Below are 16,509 nucleotides of genomic sequence, written 5' to 3' on the forward strand. Positions count from 1 at the left end.
AATAATAATTTGTGACTGATGGTTCTGGTCTTAGACCAGGTCCACAAATTATCTGATGCTCTTTCCTTCAAAGGAAATTTGGAGGCGTTTAGTTCTTAGCCGCTTACTCCCAGTGAACAGAAGGTAGCAGAAGTGGTGATAAGTGAGTTCCAACACTAGGTTGTAAAAGGCCTTGTGTTTCCCCTTTGCCTTCTCTTGGATCACATGCTCTAGGGTAGAGCTTTTCAACCACAGAACTCTTGATGTCTGGGGCAGGATTATTCTTTGTTGCGAGGGACTGTCTGTGCATTTTAGGATGTTTGGCAGCATCCCTGGCCTCTACTCATTCAAAATACCTAGAAATTGAATTGCTGTGTCAAAGGGTATTTACATATGTACACACACACACACACACACACACACACACAAAGTTGCTTATTTATTCTGCTTTTTAAATGGCTTTGGATAGCCAAATTGCCCTCCAAAAAGTTTGTATCTTTTCTCATTTTCACAAGTTGAATCTGTGTACCTTTTTCTTCACCTTTGTGCCAATATCAGTTTGGTCTTAAAAAAAAAGTCTTTGCCAATTTAATAGACAAAAATTGGTATCCTGTTTTAATTTGTATCTCTTTTACTATTGGTGACCTTGACCATTTAAGAAATGCTTTTGCAAGAAAAGATGCTCTACATCACTCATTATTAGAGAAATGCAATCAAAACTACCATGAGGTACCACTGCACATCGGTCAGAATGGCCATCATTAAAAAGTCAACAAATAGCAAATGCTGGAGAGGGTGTGGAGAAAAGGGAACCCTCTTTCACTGTTGTGTGGGAATGGAAATTGGTATAAACACTATGGAAGACGGTATGGAGGTTCCTCAGAAAACTAAATACAGAACTACCATATGATCCAGCAATCTCACTGCTGGACATATATCCGGACAAAATTATAATTCAAAAAGATACATGCACCCCTAAGAAATGATTGTGGTTTGCGTATTTCTTTGTGACTTAGCCCATGTTTCTTCTGGGGCATGAGCAAAGGTGCAGGCATAGGAGCTACTTTCTATGTGAGCAGCGCAGTCTCCACATCCTAGTGGAGACTTGGAGAAGCCCTGCTTCCCTCACCAGCCCTCCCAGGCAGGGGCCCAGTGTATGAAATTCTTCTGTTAGAAATCCATTCTTTTAGTTCGTTCTCCCACTAGATCTTTATTTTTATTTTTTTGTCTTTTTTTTTTTTTTTTTTGTCTTTATAGGGCTGCACCTGTGGCATATAGAAGTTCCCAGGCTAGGGGTCCAATCAGCTGTAGCCGCCAGCCTACACCAGAGCCACAGCAACGCGGGATCCGAGCTGAGTCTGTGACCTACACCACAGGTCACACAACACCAGATCCTTAATCCACTGAGTGAGGCCAGGGATCGAACCTGCAAGCTCATGGTTCCTAGTCAGATTTGTTAACCACTGAGCCACGACGGGAACGCCTAGATTTTTAAAATATCAGGCAAATCCACTCTGAGGTATTGGTGACATGTCAACTTTCTTTTTGACACACATTAACAAATAATAAGAGTTAGGTGCCGTGGTTGGATGGGGGGGTGAGATCAGGAAGCAAAATAATACTGAAAAGAGGAAGAAGGCAAAAAACGGGATAATGGTCCCTCAAAATTTGCCCTTGTCATGGTTTTGCTCAGCTACGTCCTCTTCTAATCTACCTCATTCTCTCCCAAGGGTTAGAAAAAAATTTTCGGGGTTCCTGTCATGGCTCAGTGGTTAACGAACTTGGCTAGCATCTGTGGGGATAAGGGTTAGATCCCTGCCCTTACTTAGTGGTTAATGAACCCAATTAGCATCGGTGAGGACGAGGGTTCCATCCCTGCTCTCGCTCAGTGGGTTAAGAATCTGGCGCCACGGGCTGTGATGTAGGTTGTGTAGGTCGAAGACGTGGCTGGGATCCCATGTTGCTGTGGCTCTGGAGTAGGCTGGCAGCTGCAGCTCCCATTAGACTCCTAGCCTGGGAACCTCCATAAGCCACTGGTGTGGCCCTAAAAAGGCAAAAAAAAAAATTTTTTTTTTCTTCTGGACATTTCCCTCTTATATTTGGGTAATACATTGCTTGGTGCTTTACCATTCCTGATATTCATGCATTCATTCATTCAGTCAATAAATGCATAGTTGGACCCTGACTACATAGGACTCTAGACACTTGGCAGGACATTAGGAAAAAGCTACAGATTCCCTGCCCTCATGAGCTTGTACCCTGATGAGCAAAACACACCATTAAGGGGCAATCAAAGATAACATGGTGAGTGCAGGGCAATACAAGGGGCATCATGAGGCTCCAGGACTGAGCATAAGCTGCAGCAGGTCTGCTGGGCTGGTGGCGAGGGCTTGGCTCCGAATAGGGGAGGTGGAGGAAGAATTCTGACCTCACGTGCTCTTTGATATCAGTTTGCACCCGTGGGGAGTGGGCATCTTTTGCTCCTTACTGCAATTCTTTGAATTGTTTCCATAAGGGTGAAGCGTCAGCGTGTGTAGCCCGGCGGATCAGGGGAAGCAGAGAGTGTGTGCTGTTCTTGCCCTTCATGTGTTCTAGATCCGCTGCCCTGCCTTGGATGCTCCCAACACCACTGGCAATTTCCGTTCTTCTCTTCCTGATTGGCTCCTTCCCTCTTTAAACCTAGATCTAAGTTTACTGTACTCTGTAGTCACCCTACTTGTTTAAGTGGGGTCCACACACCTGCAGCATCAGCCTGGACTGGTAGCTTATTCGAAAAGCAGAATCTCTGGAGTTCCTGTCGTGGAATCCGACTAGGAACCATGAGGTTGCAGGTTTGATCCCTGGCCTTGCTCAGTGGGTTAAGGATCCGGCATTGCTGTGAGCTGTGGTATGGGTTGCAGATGCGACTCAGATCCCTCATTGCTGTGGCTCTGGTGTAGGCTGGCGGCTGTAGCTTGGATTAGACCCCTAGCCTGGGACCTCTGTATGCCGAGGGAGCAGCTCAGGAAAAGGCAAAAAGACAAAAAAAAAAAAAAAAGAAGAAGAAAAGCAGACTCCCAGACCTGCTGACTAGAAATCTGCACTTGGCAATATTGTCAGTGCTTCTCTGAGCATTTAAGTTTGGGAAGTTCTAGTTCAAAGCTGCCGTCCTCACTGGTCTGTGAAGGCCTTTCTGTGGCTATTTATTTATTCATTCCCCCTTTACCCAAAGTCCATGCCTATCCTTTTGCCCAACAGACATGCTCTAATCTGTTTAAGAACTGGCCTTAAACATGTATCTTTGAAACCTACGTAGTGTTCGTATAAGTATGTATGTATTTTCAATGTACGTAAATGTTATTGCACTAGAAAACTTGTTTTCACCTTTCAGTCACCCACATGTATTTAAGTTTTTATTACGTTGCCGGGTGTGGGTCAAATTCATTGTTCTAATACTTCACAGTATTTCATAGGCATCCACATGTTTTACTATTTCCCCATGATGGGCAGCTAGGTGGCCTTGAACTTATGTTGCCCAGATAATGCCATGTGTCCCCTTTACAGTCTTGTGCAAAATTTTCTCTGGCCTATACACGCTCAGGAGTAGGATTGCTGGGTCATGCGGTGAATTTGATTTCACCAAATTCTTCCAGCTTGTTTGTACCTGCTTACCTTTCTATCAGCAGCATCACATCTAATATTTATGTGCCTTTCTGGTCAGTATAAAATAGTGTATTATCATTGTTTTAATTTGCCTTTATCTGACTATCAGCGAATTTGAACATTTCTGAATTTTTTCGCTAGCCATCCATTTATTCAACCAAAAATTACCACGAATTCTTAATATGCTCCAGGCATTGTTCTAGGCACTGGGGGAAAGCATGCCCTGTGCATTTTATATTGGATCTCATTTTTTTAAATTTGTACAAGTTCATCATGTATCTACATATTGATGCCTTGTCAGTTTTAACAACAAAACATCTGCCCCCATCTAGATCTACCTGCTAACTCTGTCTACAGCATCATCACTCACCAAGTCGCCTTATTTTGATAAAGTCAAGACATTTTTGGCCTCCTATGTTATTCAGCATCACAGTGAGAGTCTCCTGGATTTTTTTCTACTAGCTCTGTAGTTTTACCATATACTTTTAGGACTTTATTCCACCTGGACTCCATCATTTTATGCGACACAAAATAGTAATCTAATTTTATTTTCCTCTATACAGTGAGCTCCTTCTCCTGACACAGATTTTCCTTTGCTCTAAAGATTTCATCATTCAGTAAGAGATCTTGGGCTTGAGTCTATTCTGGAACTAAGATGAGTCAGAGGTTTGTAAACAGATGCATTTAGAAAATGTCTCTGTGAAATCTGAGGCTGGGCAGCTCCAATGTGACTGCTGTGCTGAAAGGTTTGACTTGTGGTTAATATTATGTGGAGTAGCAGGAGTCAGAGGCTTGACAGCAAGGAACAGGTGCTGGTGGTGAGTGCAGTTCCCTAAGGAGGTGAGGGCTTGCGAAGAGAGGTATTACAAACCAAGAGCAAGGCTGAAATTCATCATAAATGCTGGAATACTACCAGAGGGATTCTCTGGTATCACATCCGAATTTTGCACACTCGCTGTTAAAAGACTTGCTTTGAAATTTGGACATGGTTTAAAGGCCCTGGGATTCAGTGGAGCTCAAGTTTCAAGCATTAAGTCCTGGGAAGTCAGAACACTGGGTTCAAACCCCAACTTGGTCACTCACCAGCAGTATGACCTTCAGCAGATTGCTCACCCTCAGGAATTGACACAAGCTAATCCGGATCAAGCACTGCCTTTAGGGTCAGTGTATATTAGGTATTCAATAAACAAAGGCAAGAAAAAGTCCTATGACACAACAGACTTTGCATTCTGGGGAATGCAAAAAATAAAGAGGTTCTGGCCCTTAAGAGATGTATGATCTAATATGGGCATGAGATGAACTACAAAAATAATTATACCAAAAGAGAAAATCTTGCCTTTTGCTCAAAGAGAGTTTAGAAGTAATATATGCAATTAGAGGTCAAAGAAAAGAATGGCGTATCTATTTGAGGGCTGCGGGCGGGGAGCGGGCTGGGTGTGGGTGGGAAAGTTTCACGGTCGGCAGTGACTTTGGGGAAATGTCGCGAGCAATGAGTGAAGGCTCCAGTGGGAGAGTCCCCTTCCGGCCCGGAGGGCAGATAAATGGTAAGAGAGGCTGATGGGCTTTAGCTTTGAAGGCTAAAATGGGGCTGAATTTAATCCGTAGACAGAGGAGGTGCCCTGCTTGGGGCGGTACTTGGGCAGGACGAAGCCTGGAGCGGTTGCGGAGCGGATCGCAGCCGGAGTGGGGCGCCATGCAGAGGATGGCAGTGTCTGCACAGGGTTAGCGGGGTCTGAAGAGGGGGCGCGCGGGCCCTGGAAGCGACGGAAAGGGAGCAAAGCAACGGCCCGCGATGCAAGAACCCACAGGACCCGGCAGCAGCCTCTTCTCCCAGCGGCCACGTCCTCCCGGCTTGCTCTGCTTTCCTTCAAACCTCAACTTCACTTCCCTTCTCCTCCTCAGTTGATGCATAACCCCACTCCGGGCTCCCTTTGTATCTCCCAATGTTTCTCTTGTTCCCTCCCGTGTCCTTCCCTCTTGCATCCCAGGGCGCCCCTTCCACGGGCTGCTTGACCCACCGCCTCCACTTCCTCCTCCGCGTGGAACCGCCCAGAAGGATTTCCCGTCCTCGCCGCTCCCCGCAGGCCTCCCCGAGCCTTGTGCTCTTCTTAAGCGACACGTCAGTTTCCGCTGCTCACGTTGGCCTCCTCATTTCTCAGGAGAGGGTTCCCTCAACGTTGGCCTTCAGAGCCCTCACCACGCTCCCAGTTCAACCCCAAACGAGCTCCCGCTCCCCCCCACCCACAACACTGCCGAGCCCCTGGGGGCCTCTTATCGAATCCAACCACTTTTTTTCACTTAAACTCTGCTGAGCGTCGCTCCCATTTTTCGCCCCCCGCCACCTTCTCCCACTGTACCTGACTCTGCAGACACATCTCCCGAGGTTTTCTTTGCCGAGCCCTTCCCTCCCACCTCTTCAGTCCCCCTGCCCTGCAAACAAAACTGCAGTTCGTTGTCCCCTCCCTCACCTCCACACCAGGAATAAGCAATCTTTTCTTGCACAATTGAAAGGGGAAAACAATTGCATACAGATACATGTATATTAACGCATGCCCAAGAGTCAGGCCCCAGTAAGGGTCCTTCTGCCCAGTGTTGCAGCCACCAGTAAGACTTTAGCTCAGAAGCAAAGATTTAGTTGAGCAAAGAATGGAGAGAGGTAAACCCCCGCCCTAGAACAAAAACACTCCCCTCCAGGCGGTGGGGCGGGGCTGCTTTATAGGGACTTGATCTTGGGGAGGGGGCGGAGTTCTCCCAAGGTGGCCGCAGCTGTGCAGCTCGCGCTCTGCCTTGAGTTCACAGTGCTGGGTGCAGCGTCTCTGCGCACAGGATCAGGGGCACCATCTTTTTCTTTTCTTTTCTTTTCTTTTCAGGCTCGTACCTGAGGCATATGGAGGTTCCCAGGCCAGGGGTCAAGTTGGAGCTGCAGCTGCTGGCCTGCATCACAGCAATGCCAGATCCAAGCCGGTCTGTGACCTATACCACATCTCATGGCAACTACAGATCTGAGGCATACTGAGCTAGGCCAGGGATCCAACCGCATCCTCATGGATACTAGTTGGGTTCATTCCCACTGCGCCACAATGGGAATGCCATTTTGAATTGAGCGTCTTGCATAGGGCTTCAGCTGGGCCACAGTGGGAACTCCATCTTGAGTGTCTTGCATAGGGCTTCAGCCCAGGGCTGCATGGGAGGTGTCTGGGGCAGCTATTCTGCGCCTGGAACTCTAACCCCACATGTGAGGTGCAGAGGATCTGCAACCTGGCCCTTTATAGGCAAGTGAAACTAGACTGAGCACAAAAGAAGAGGTTAGACTTTATCTTATCACCTGGATTCCATCTTTCTTATTTTTTCTGGACCCCAGTGGGCTTTGCTGGTGGTATATGTACATAATAAACGTATGTAGGCTTAAAATATCCACCCATATCTGTATCTATCTATTTATACTCCACTTAATAGAATAATAAACAGTTAGAAAATGGGCCCTACATTATGGCCCCTAAAATATAACATGAAGACATAATTGCAAATGTAGCAATATGGAGGCAGCTTTCTAGTCTTCCTTGAAGTTATGCCAATGGCTGAAGTTAGGCTCATTCTCGATTTCCCTTTGGAATATTAATTTCTACCACTTTAATTTAATGCCACTTCCTTGTAAGGAATTTCTAATATCTCCAGCCCTGACCTTCTTCTTAAACTATAGATTCCCCAGACCCAACGTCCTGCTAGTGCCTTAAATTAAACCCATACCAGCAGAACTCATTATCTGCTCCTTCATCTCTACTGAGTCTGCTTCCTTTTTGTCTCCATGTTCCTAGGCTCAAAGACCTTCCATATAGAAGCAAAGAACATTATTTGCAATTGTACACTGATAAACACGGTACTGTTAGAGCTATAAGGATGTTTTTAGAATATGTGGGCTGTAGACTTTTAACAAATATAATAGTGAGTGGAGTATTTTTTTTTTTTGAAAGCAGCAGCCCAGAAATCAGTGTGTCAACATTCAAGTTTAGAAAAGCCAAATAAATAATGCTCTTCAAAAATGTTGCATGATAAATCTGAAACAATGTAAAAAGAATTCTAAGTTGGGAAGAATTAAATCTTTGTTATATTTTTAATAAATGAAATAGCAATTGATGACAGTAAATCTTTATGAAGGGCCTTCCAGTTATCAGAATTGAATTGTGGGGTTTTCACTCCAGGATTTTACAGAGCTTCTGGAATTTCATTCATTAGCACGTCGATAAAAAACTTTGCTGAAGCAACAGCTCAAGTTATCAGTAAGGAAATAAAGAGAAATGTTCAAGGATTTTCACATTATTTATATAATCACTCTATTGGCTTTAGAGTTTGTGAAATTTAAGGACACCCTATGTTTGACATTAAGTTTTACTGTGACAAAAGGAGATGAAATAATTCTAAATTTTTCTACAAAATAGAGACTTAAAAAATTGGATCTAGATTTCCTGCTGTGGCGCAGTGGGTTAAGGAGCCACTGTGCCACAACTGCAGTGGCTCGAATTGCTGTGGAGATGAGGGTTCAGTTCCTGGCTTGGTGCAGTGGGTTAAGTATCTGGCATTTCCACAGCTGTGGCTCAGATTCATTCCCTGTGCTGGAAACTTCTATATGCTGTGGGTCTGATTGCAAGTTGCTGTGTCTGTGGCATAGGCTGGCAGCTGCAGCTTCCATTCAGCCCCTAGCCCAGGAACTTCCATATGCCACAGGTGGGGCCCTAAAAAAGAAAAAAAAATAAAGAGAGAGAATGTTATTTTATATAGGGACATTCATTTTTTTAAAAACAGCTTTGCTACCACTTCTTATTTCATTCATACTCATCTCAAGATTAATTTTATTATCATAAAGCTGCCTGGATTGAAATGTACGTCTGGTTGTCAGTGGTTTTAAATTTTAGAGGTCTTTAAAAAGTTCATCGTCAATTCCCTAATTAGTTTAAGAAAAGAAATCTGGGAGTTCCCATTGTGGCTCAGTGGGTTAAGAATCCAACTAGTACCCATGAGGATTTGGGTTCGATCCCTGGCCTTGCTCAGTGGGTTAAGGATCTGGTGGGCATAGGTTGCAGATGCAGCTTGGATCCTGCTTTGTGGTGGCTGTGGTGTAGGTTGGCAGCTGCCGCTCCAATTTGACCCCTAGCCTGGGAACTTCCATATGCCACAGGTTTGGCCCTAAAAAAAAAAAAAAAATTTACTTGACAAAAAAACCCAAATCTGCATCTTCATTGTACTTTAAAAATGCAGGTAAAATCCATATAAAGAGGTTAACAGTACTGCTTCAGACTGGGACCACGTGAAGCTTTTAATTCATTTACTCAATCTGTACTTTTTTTTTTTTTTTTTGCCTTGCCCCCAGAATGTGAAACTTCCTAGCCAGGGATCAAACGTGAGCTACAGCAGTGACCTGAGCCACTGCAGTGACAATTCCAGATCTTTAACCCGCTTCACCGCAAGGGAACTCCTCAACCTGTACTATACTTTTTGAGGGATGGCTTCAGGAGTGTTTCCGGTGCCAGGAATTCAGCAGAAAACAAAGGATAATACATCCTGCTGTCAATAAACCCTGCTTTTACATTTTTCTTTTCTGGCTTCACCCTCAGCATAAGGAATTTTCAGGGCCCGGGACTGAATCTGGATCCTTAACCCATTGCACCAGGCCGGGGATTGAACCGGCAATGCCACAGACACAAGCCAGATCATTTACCCACTGTGCCACAGCAGCAACTCCTAGTACATTGTAAGGAGAGGAAAGAGGAATTAGGCAGAACAAATCCATGGCTTCTACACTGTATTAGATTTGATGTCCTAAATGGTAAGGAGAAAAATAAGGCAGGGAAAGGGCACACGGAGAAGGGGATGTAATTACAATGGGGATTATCAAGGGCAGATGACATTGTGCAAAAAAGAAGAGGGAGAGGGAGAGAGGCTGGATGTCTGGATGGCTATCTGCAGGAAGGATGACTCAGCCAGGGAGGAGGAGATGGAGACGAGCTAGGAGAGGACCTGGGGGACAGATGCTATCTTTCTGAAAGGTTTTTGCTAGGAGATGTAGAGCAATTGGAGAGTCTTGAGCAGAAGCCCAGAAGATGGGAGTGTTTAAGCAGGATCATTCAGACTGCTGCTTTGAAACGATGTAGGGGCTCAAGGGTGGAAGCGGGGAGCCCTGGGCCAGGTGATGGCAGTAATCCAGGAAAAAGATAATGGTGGCAGAGCAGGGTGGCACTTGCTACAGGGAGAAGTAAAATTCTGAATATATTTCGAAGAAACAAGACTAGAATTTGCCACTGCCTACAATGAGTGGGGGTAAAAAGAGGGTCAAGATGACACTTTTTAGCAATGGGAAAGGATGTGGTTGCCACTTCCTGGGATGAAGTGGGAGCAAGGAGCAGTTTTGGGCATGTCGGATTTGAGTGAGCTGGGTTTGAGACGTCTGTTAGCATCGAGAAAGCGGGCCCAGGCTGGCTTGGTCTCCTTCCCCACTTTCCCTCTCCCCCTGCCCTTTTGATGATAGGGGCTGTGACCTGAGCCAAAGCACCAGCATCAGCAACTCTACTGGCCCAGTCTTGCAACCTGTCAGGGACTGCTGTCTGCTCGTGCACGGGGCACATTTGAGTGATCTGTTTTACCAGAGAAGCCATCGTAGTAATTACTCCAAGGCGAATATCTGCCAGCTGTGGCCTTAGCAGTTGGATGTAGGAGCGTGTAGGTCAAGGAAATGGCTCACCCTGCAGATACAAATATGGGGGTCATTAGCTTGAAGCTGGTGGGTAAAGCCACCAGATTGGCAGAAGAGTGAATTTAGAAAGCAATGTATATAATTCTTAGTTCCCAGGGTGGTGGTGGTTGTGTGAGAATCAAACTAAATAAATACATTAACACCAGGCACACCGACAGCACTTAAAAGGCCTTTGCAATTTTTATTAATAAACCCATCTGCAGAAACCTGCCTCCGGGCAACATCCAGTCCAGTCTGGAGGGCGCGCATTTTGTGACAACCACGCACCCCAAAAAGAGGTCGAGGAAGAAGCAATGACTGGATGTGGTTGAGATGACTGGCATTTACTGATGGATGGATCTCAGCCCAATCCCTTCCTTTTCCGGGTGGGAAGGCGGAGGCTTGCGGAGACCAAGTGCAGCTAACGGGCGGCGGAATGGAAGTTCTACCGCACCCGCTGTGCTCTGGATCTACCCCAGCTCACCCGGCCCAGCCCCGCTCGTCTCCGACGCACATCGGCGCTTTCCGCGTCGAAGTTCTAGGAAGCTCCGGCTTCTATGTGGCCGCGCTGCTGCTGAATGTTTGTAAAGAGGAGGCGGCGAGGTGCCCGGAACTGCCCCAAGCAGGGCTGGGCCTGGCGGGCAGCTGCAGCGGGAAGAGCAGGCGGCGTGGCCGGCGCGGGTTGGCGCGCGGAAGCCGTGCGCCCTGGGGTCCTCAGCCATGCGGGACGCACTTGGACCCGGACGCCCAGTGCTCCCGGCCGCCGGCGACCGGCGGGGTCGGGAAGGGAAGAGGTTGGAGAAGGAGGGCGCTCGCGTATCCGCCGGGCTGGAGCCTGGGGCTGCAGCCCCGGGGCGGGGAGTGGGGCGGGGCTGGGAAAGTTGAGTGTTAGTCGCGGAGGGCTGGGCTCCGCGTGGGAGCGCCTGCGGCCAGGGACCGTAAAAGGCTGGAGCGGGTTGGGTAGGTGTGGCTCTGCCTGCGTGACCTGAGCCCCGGCCTTGGTCGCCGTCGTCTCCCGCAGCTGCGGCCTCTCAGCCATGGGCGCCGTCTGGTCTGCCCTGCTGGTCGGAGGGGGTCTGGCCGGAGCGCTTTTCGTTTGGCTGCTGCGGGACACGGGAAAGGAGGGGGACGCGGAGCAGCGGAAGGACGCTCCTTCAGGGGAGGCGGCGGCTCCGGGAGGTGATCAGGGTGGCGGCGGCGGACTGAGCCCTGGACCTTCTAGGCGGGAGCCGGTCACCAAACCAGGTATTCTTCCTCCCTGGTCTTGAGGGCAGATCACCTGGGGGGTTAGAAGTTCCCCGAGGGAAGGAAAACCCCGTCTGGAGTTCCTTGGCGGCCCATACCCGGGGGCTGGCTTCCCCCACCCAGGGGTGGACCCTCCCCGCGGCCCGATTTTCCCCCAGCTGGTGTGCACGCGCCGGGCGGGTTCTCGCCTCCAGCGAGGCAGGGCCCGGGAGATGCCCTGGCGGTTCGTCCAGGACCGCGCCCCGCTGAGTCGCTGCCCTCGGCTCCCGCCCGCGGGGACCTGCCCCTGCCCCTCCGGCGGGGTTGGGTTCCTCCGCTTGGCGGCGCTTGGTGCAGTGCAGGCGGCTGCGGCGGCGGCGGCGGGCCTTCCGGGCCTTCGGAAAGGAATGCTTCGGGTTAGGGGATCCCGCCACCCTCTCCAGTATCTGACGGAGCAGGAACCCAGTCTCAGCCCCAATCCCATAGCCTCATGACCTCCCCTCCTTCGCCTCAAAAGAACCGCGTTTGGGGACGCCAGAGCAGTGAGCAGCCCCCGCTATCTGGATGCTTCTGTTGGGGAGGCAAAGTTCAGGTTGGACTCTGGCCACGAAGGCCTCGGCTTCATGAAGCCCTGAGGCTGCGAGTTGTCCGCCCTTCCCCATGATCACACGAACAGTGCATGGTTGTCTAAAACCCTGGGGAAGAGACACACTTGGCACTGGACCCAGCTCCCAAAAGCAGACCCAAGTCCCATAAGCAGGACTGACGCCTAGGTTTACATCGCCACATTTTAGACCCTGTGCACCAGGCAAAGAGCCCTGGCAGAAAACCTCACCTTCCCGGTGTCTGGACTCCAGCCTAATGGTGAAAATGACATCTGCGAACTTTATTTTTAGTGGAGTGGTGTCTGTGTGTAGCCACTTGAAAGTCGGCCCCTGTGCCTTTCCTGCGATTGGTTTGGGATGAGCAGAGGGCTCATTTATCTTCTTTTTCAGAAAGTCAGCCTCATGTTTCAGGTGGAAAGATTGGGAATTCAGGGTAATATTTGTTTACATTTCACTTCCAACCCCACCATTAAAGAGGCAAAATGAAACAAGACGGCTCTCTTCCCATCCCCACTTCCCCACATCTCCCTCCCCACACCCACACCTCCCATGAGGGCATGGCTTTTGAGATTTTGATCTTGTAGGGAGCTATTTGGACTATTAGGTGGCTAAGAAGGAAAGAGAGTCTTTAGCGAGCTTGATTGTGTACTCTTAAGAATAGTTATTTGGGAGGGGATGTAAAAGGCCTGTGTTTCTTGAAGAGGTTCCTGAGACACCAGGAGGGGTTGGCAAGGAGAATCCAGCCCTCTCCCCCTACCCTCACCCCTATCTCTCTGCTGTGGACCAGCCATACACTGCCTTCCTTTGTAGTCTCCCACAGTGACAGGTGCTCCTGGTCTGTCCGCATCTGTGAGAGCCAATCCCTGGCCTGCACACAGTTCCTGGGAGTACAAATGTCCTCTTCTGGGTTGCAGGGTAACCATGCAGCTCTTCGCCACACAGGCTGGATGACATTTTTTGATGACAGGAGCCAAACAACTTGACTTGGTTGCATGCCAGGGTGGCCTGGACTGCGGAGATCCAGGACCATGGCAGGGTTACACTTCCGCCTCTACAGCTTACCACCTCATTTACACTCCTGTGCTGGTATATTGCACTCCTGCGTGTGCCTTTTACTATTGGATATGCATGCATTATTCTTAGCGCACAGTGTTGGGATTTAAATACCAGATTTAACAAAGACAGATTTTGTGTACTGTGGATAGATTAGCAGCAAAGTCTTTAGTAACTAAAGCTGTTTTCTCACATGAACTGCCTAACACTATTACATTTTTCTTTTTGTTTTTCCAGAGCATCCTCAAGAAAGCAATGGCTGTTTGGTTTCTGAGACCAAAGGCCCTGGTGACCTGCAGGAAGCAGCACAGAGATGGCAGGGTCCTTCTGGAGAAGGTGGTAACTGTGATAGCTCAAGAGCACATGTTCCTTCTGGAAAGTTTCCAGACACAGGATCTCTAACTACCTCTGAGTCTAGTCACGCTGGAAGTTATTCTGACGTTTCAAGCACCGAAAGCCTTGGATCTCCTGTAGGAGCATGGAGATTCCAGAAGGGCCAAGAGACACCCACTAAAGCAGCTCCATGTCTGGCAGAGAAGTTGCCGTCTGGCAATCTCCTCCTGGACAGAGGGAAGGAAGTGAGCCTCGCACAGTCGGACAGTCAGGCCCGGGCTGACCATGAGGACTGGGAGATGGTGGCCCGGCACTCATCTTGGGGAGATGTTGATTTGGGTGGCAGTCTGGAGGCTCCGGTGTTAAGCTCTAATCAGGGAAAGGACTATGGCAGACGCACTCTCGTGGAAGCAAGAGCTCAGGAAGTGGATGTGAAAAGAAAAAAGGTAGCAGGGGTGTCTTGGGAGTCCCGGCAAGTTAGCATCAGGTTCCAGGTCCATTATATCACAGGCACTGGTGTGCAGTTCATTGCAGTAACTGGAGACCATGAGAGCCTTGGGAGATGGAAAGCGTACATCCCACTCCAGTGTAGCCAGGATGGGCTCTGGTCTCGATCGGTGCCCCTGCCGGCAGACACAGGGGTGGAATGGAAGTTTGTGGTGGTGGAGAATGGGGAAGTTACCCGTTGGGAAGAGTGCAGCAATAGATTCTTAGAGACCGGTCACGAAGATCAAGTGGTTCACAAGTGGTGGGGGATTCACTGATTCAGTCTGCAAAGTCTGAAAGAGGCTGTTGCAGAATATGAAAGAGGCCGAGGGTGGGAAGCATCCTGAATAATTTAAAATAAAAGAAGTGTACCTTCAAATCTAGCCATCAGAGTTGTTTCAGATTTGCTGTGGCTTTGGTCTAATGTGTAGATAATGCTTCCAGGGAGCATGGACTTCTTTTCCTGTGGCACCGATGGATGGATTTATCCTGAGCCATCCGTTACTTTGGGGCCTGATGGTGTTCAGGGGGGCTTGGCTGCACTTCAGAGGTGCGCTGGTCAGGGAGCCCAGGAACTAACCATCTGCACAGGGCTCAGGCTTGTGCCTTTGGGTGATCCTTAAACCAGGGGACTAAGACAAGCCAGGTTCAAAAAGAGCTGATTTCCTATTGGTCCAGCTGGAGAAGTGCTCTCTTTACTATATACACACTTTATATTTCAAAATGGTTAATACCATGTGGAACTATGATTAGAAAATCTTTGGTCACTAGATGTGGTTAGCAAGGATATGTGGGAACACATCAAGCCTTCTCACTGTTTTTTGTTTGGTTTTGCCTGCCATGTATAGTCAGTCGGAAGTTAGCAAGTATGTTTTTGTCTCAACGACCAGAGGCTGGTGCAGACCTAAGGGGCCTAAGCAGAGTCTTCCCCCCGGAGCAGCCCAAGAGGGAGGGGATCAGGTGTGGGCTGAGCAGGGTGGCCTGAGTGATTCCTCTTAGAGGACTGGGAGGTGCAGGCCCGGCCCCACGGCCTCTCCCCACTGTCCTGCCTCTCAGACCGGATCTGGGCTGATACGTGGACTGTCCCACAGCAACTGTTTTACCTTCTTCCTTCTCCCTTCCTGCCAGCAGCATCCCTGGTAACAAAATTGTAACAGAATAGTGATACAGAAGTACATCTATGCTTTGGGAAGAAATAAACATTTAAACTTTCCATTATAACTGAAAAAAATAATAAAAACTGAGTTTTAATATCCTTATTAAATGTCTAATTATTTGTACAAATCTTAATAACATAATAGTGTAGACATAAAATAAAATACTAATATTTTTCTCTACTAATGACACAGGAGAAAAGCACACATCAAGAGGCACAGAAATCTGTTCTCTTCCCTTGAGAAGAAAAGGTTTAGACTCTTTCTTTTAAAACTTTTCCTTTGTTTGGAGGGCTATTATGTATATGCTTGTACTTGAAAATTAATCTTATGTTAAAACAACTTTTAATGGGGTAACATCTATGGGCAAAACGACATTTAATCCTGGATTCAGGCAGTCTTGGCTGAAAAGAGCGTAAACCCAACTGAAAATAGAAAGTACATGAACTGTTTTTGGCTCATAGCACTTTGATGTTAAATTCACATACACTTGGCATACTTTGTAATGAATTTTATGTTCTATGGGGGGGGTGGTTCTCGGAAGGCATTTACCATTACTGCACAGAAGGCCCAAGCATTTCTATTAGGTAAAATTAAAGGGAAAACCATTTACAGTAAAACTGTTTAGAGTTCTGCCACTAGGCATTTTATTATTTCTGAATGAAATAGAGATCTTTGAGTGAAAACAGCTGATTTAAGAGATGTATATAACAAAAAGCTTTGCTTTTTTTTTTTTTTTTTTTTTTTTTTTTGCTTTTTAGGGCAGCACCTGTGGCACATGGAGGTTCCCAGGCTAGGGGTCTAATTGAAACTACAGCTGCCGGCCTACACCATAGCCACAGCAATGCCAGGTCCGAGCCACATCTGCCACCCACACCACAGCTCATGGCAACACCAGATCCTTAACCCATTGAGCAAGGCCAGGGATCGAACCTGCAACCTCATAGTTTCTAGTCGGATTCGTTTCCACTGTGCCATGACAGGAACTCCAAGCTTTGTACTATTAAAACTGATTTAAAATCAGATGTGCTTAGAGTGAGGTGCAGGCGGGCCGTGGGAGTACTTATGTCCTACTTAGCACTGGTGGGCCCAGTGCCACCTGCTGCTAGTCACCATCCCTGTGAGAAGGCTGAAGAACAGTGGGTGCTCCTGGCAGGAGGGCAGCCGGCCTTCAGATCATCACCCAGGCTCTGCCATCCCCTAGGACTCACTGTCCCCTGCAGCCAGCCCATCGAAGGGGAAAGAGTTAGGAAAGACAACACTAGAACTTTGGGCCAGAAAGTGCCACATACTGCTGTGTCCCCATGCC

General features: G+C 48.0%; 1 protein-coding gene across 1 annotated transcript; it reads left to right on the top strand.

The window, feature by feature from the left end:
- The first annotated feature begins 11,289 nt into the window (after positions 1 to 11,289).
- STBD1 (starch binding domain 1) lies at positions 11,290 to 14,429 on the top strand. Its single transcript, XM_047799160.1, has 2 exons — positions 11,290 to 11,590; positions 13,465 to 14,429. Exons 1-2 carry the CDS (start codon positions 11,383 to 11,385, stop codon positions 14,322 to 14,324), a joined length of 1,068 nt encoding a protein of 355 aa, XP_047655116.1. The 5' UTR covers positions 11,290 to 11,382; the 3' UTR covers positions 14,325 to 14,429.
- Positions 14,430 to 16,509: the final 2,080 nt, after the last annotated feature.

The sequence above is a fragment of the Phacochoerus africanus genome, chromosome 10 (genome assembly GCF_016906955.1).
Source record: "Phacochoerus africanus isolate WHEZ1 chromosome 10, ROS_Pafr_v1, whole genome shotgun sequence".
NCBI lineage: Eukaryota > Metazoa > Chordata > Mammalia > Artiodactyla > Suidae > Phacochoerus > Phacochoerus africanus.

Excerpts from the sequence above, each read along its gene's own strand:
- STBD1 (XM_047799160.1), top strand. The coding sequence starts at position 11,383 with ATGGGCGCCGTCTGGTCTGCCCTGCTGGTCGGAGGGGGTCTGGCCGGA. Across the intron at positions 11,591-13,464 it reads GGAGCCGGTCACCAAACCAG|AGCATCCTCAAGAAAGCAAT; the intron begins GTATTCTTCCTC and ends TTGTTTTTCCAG.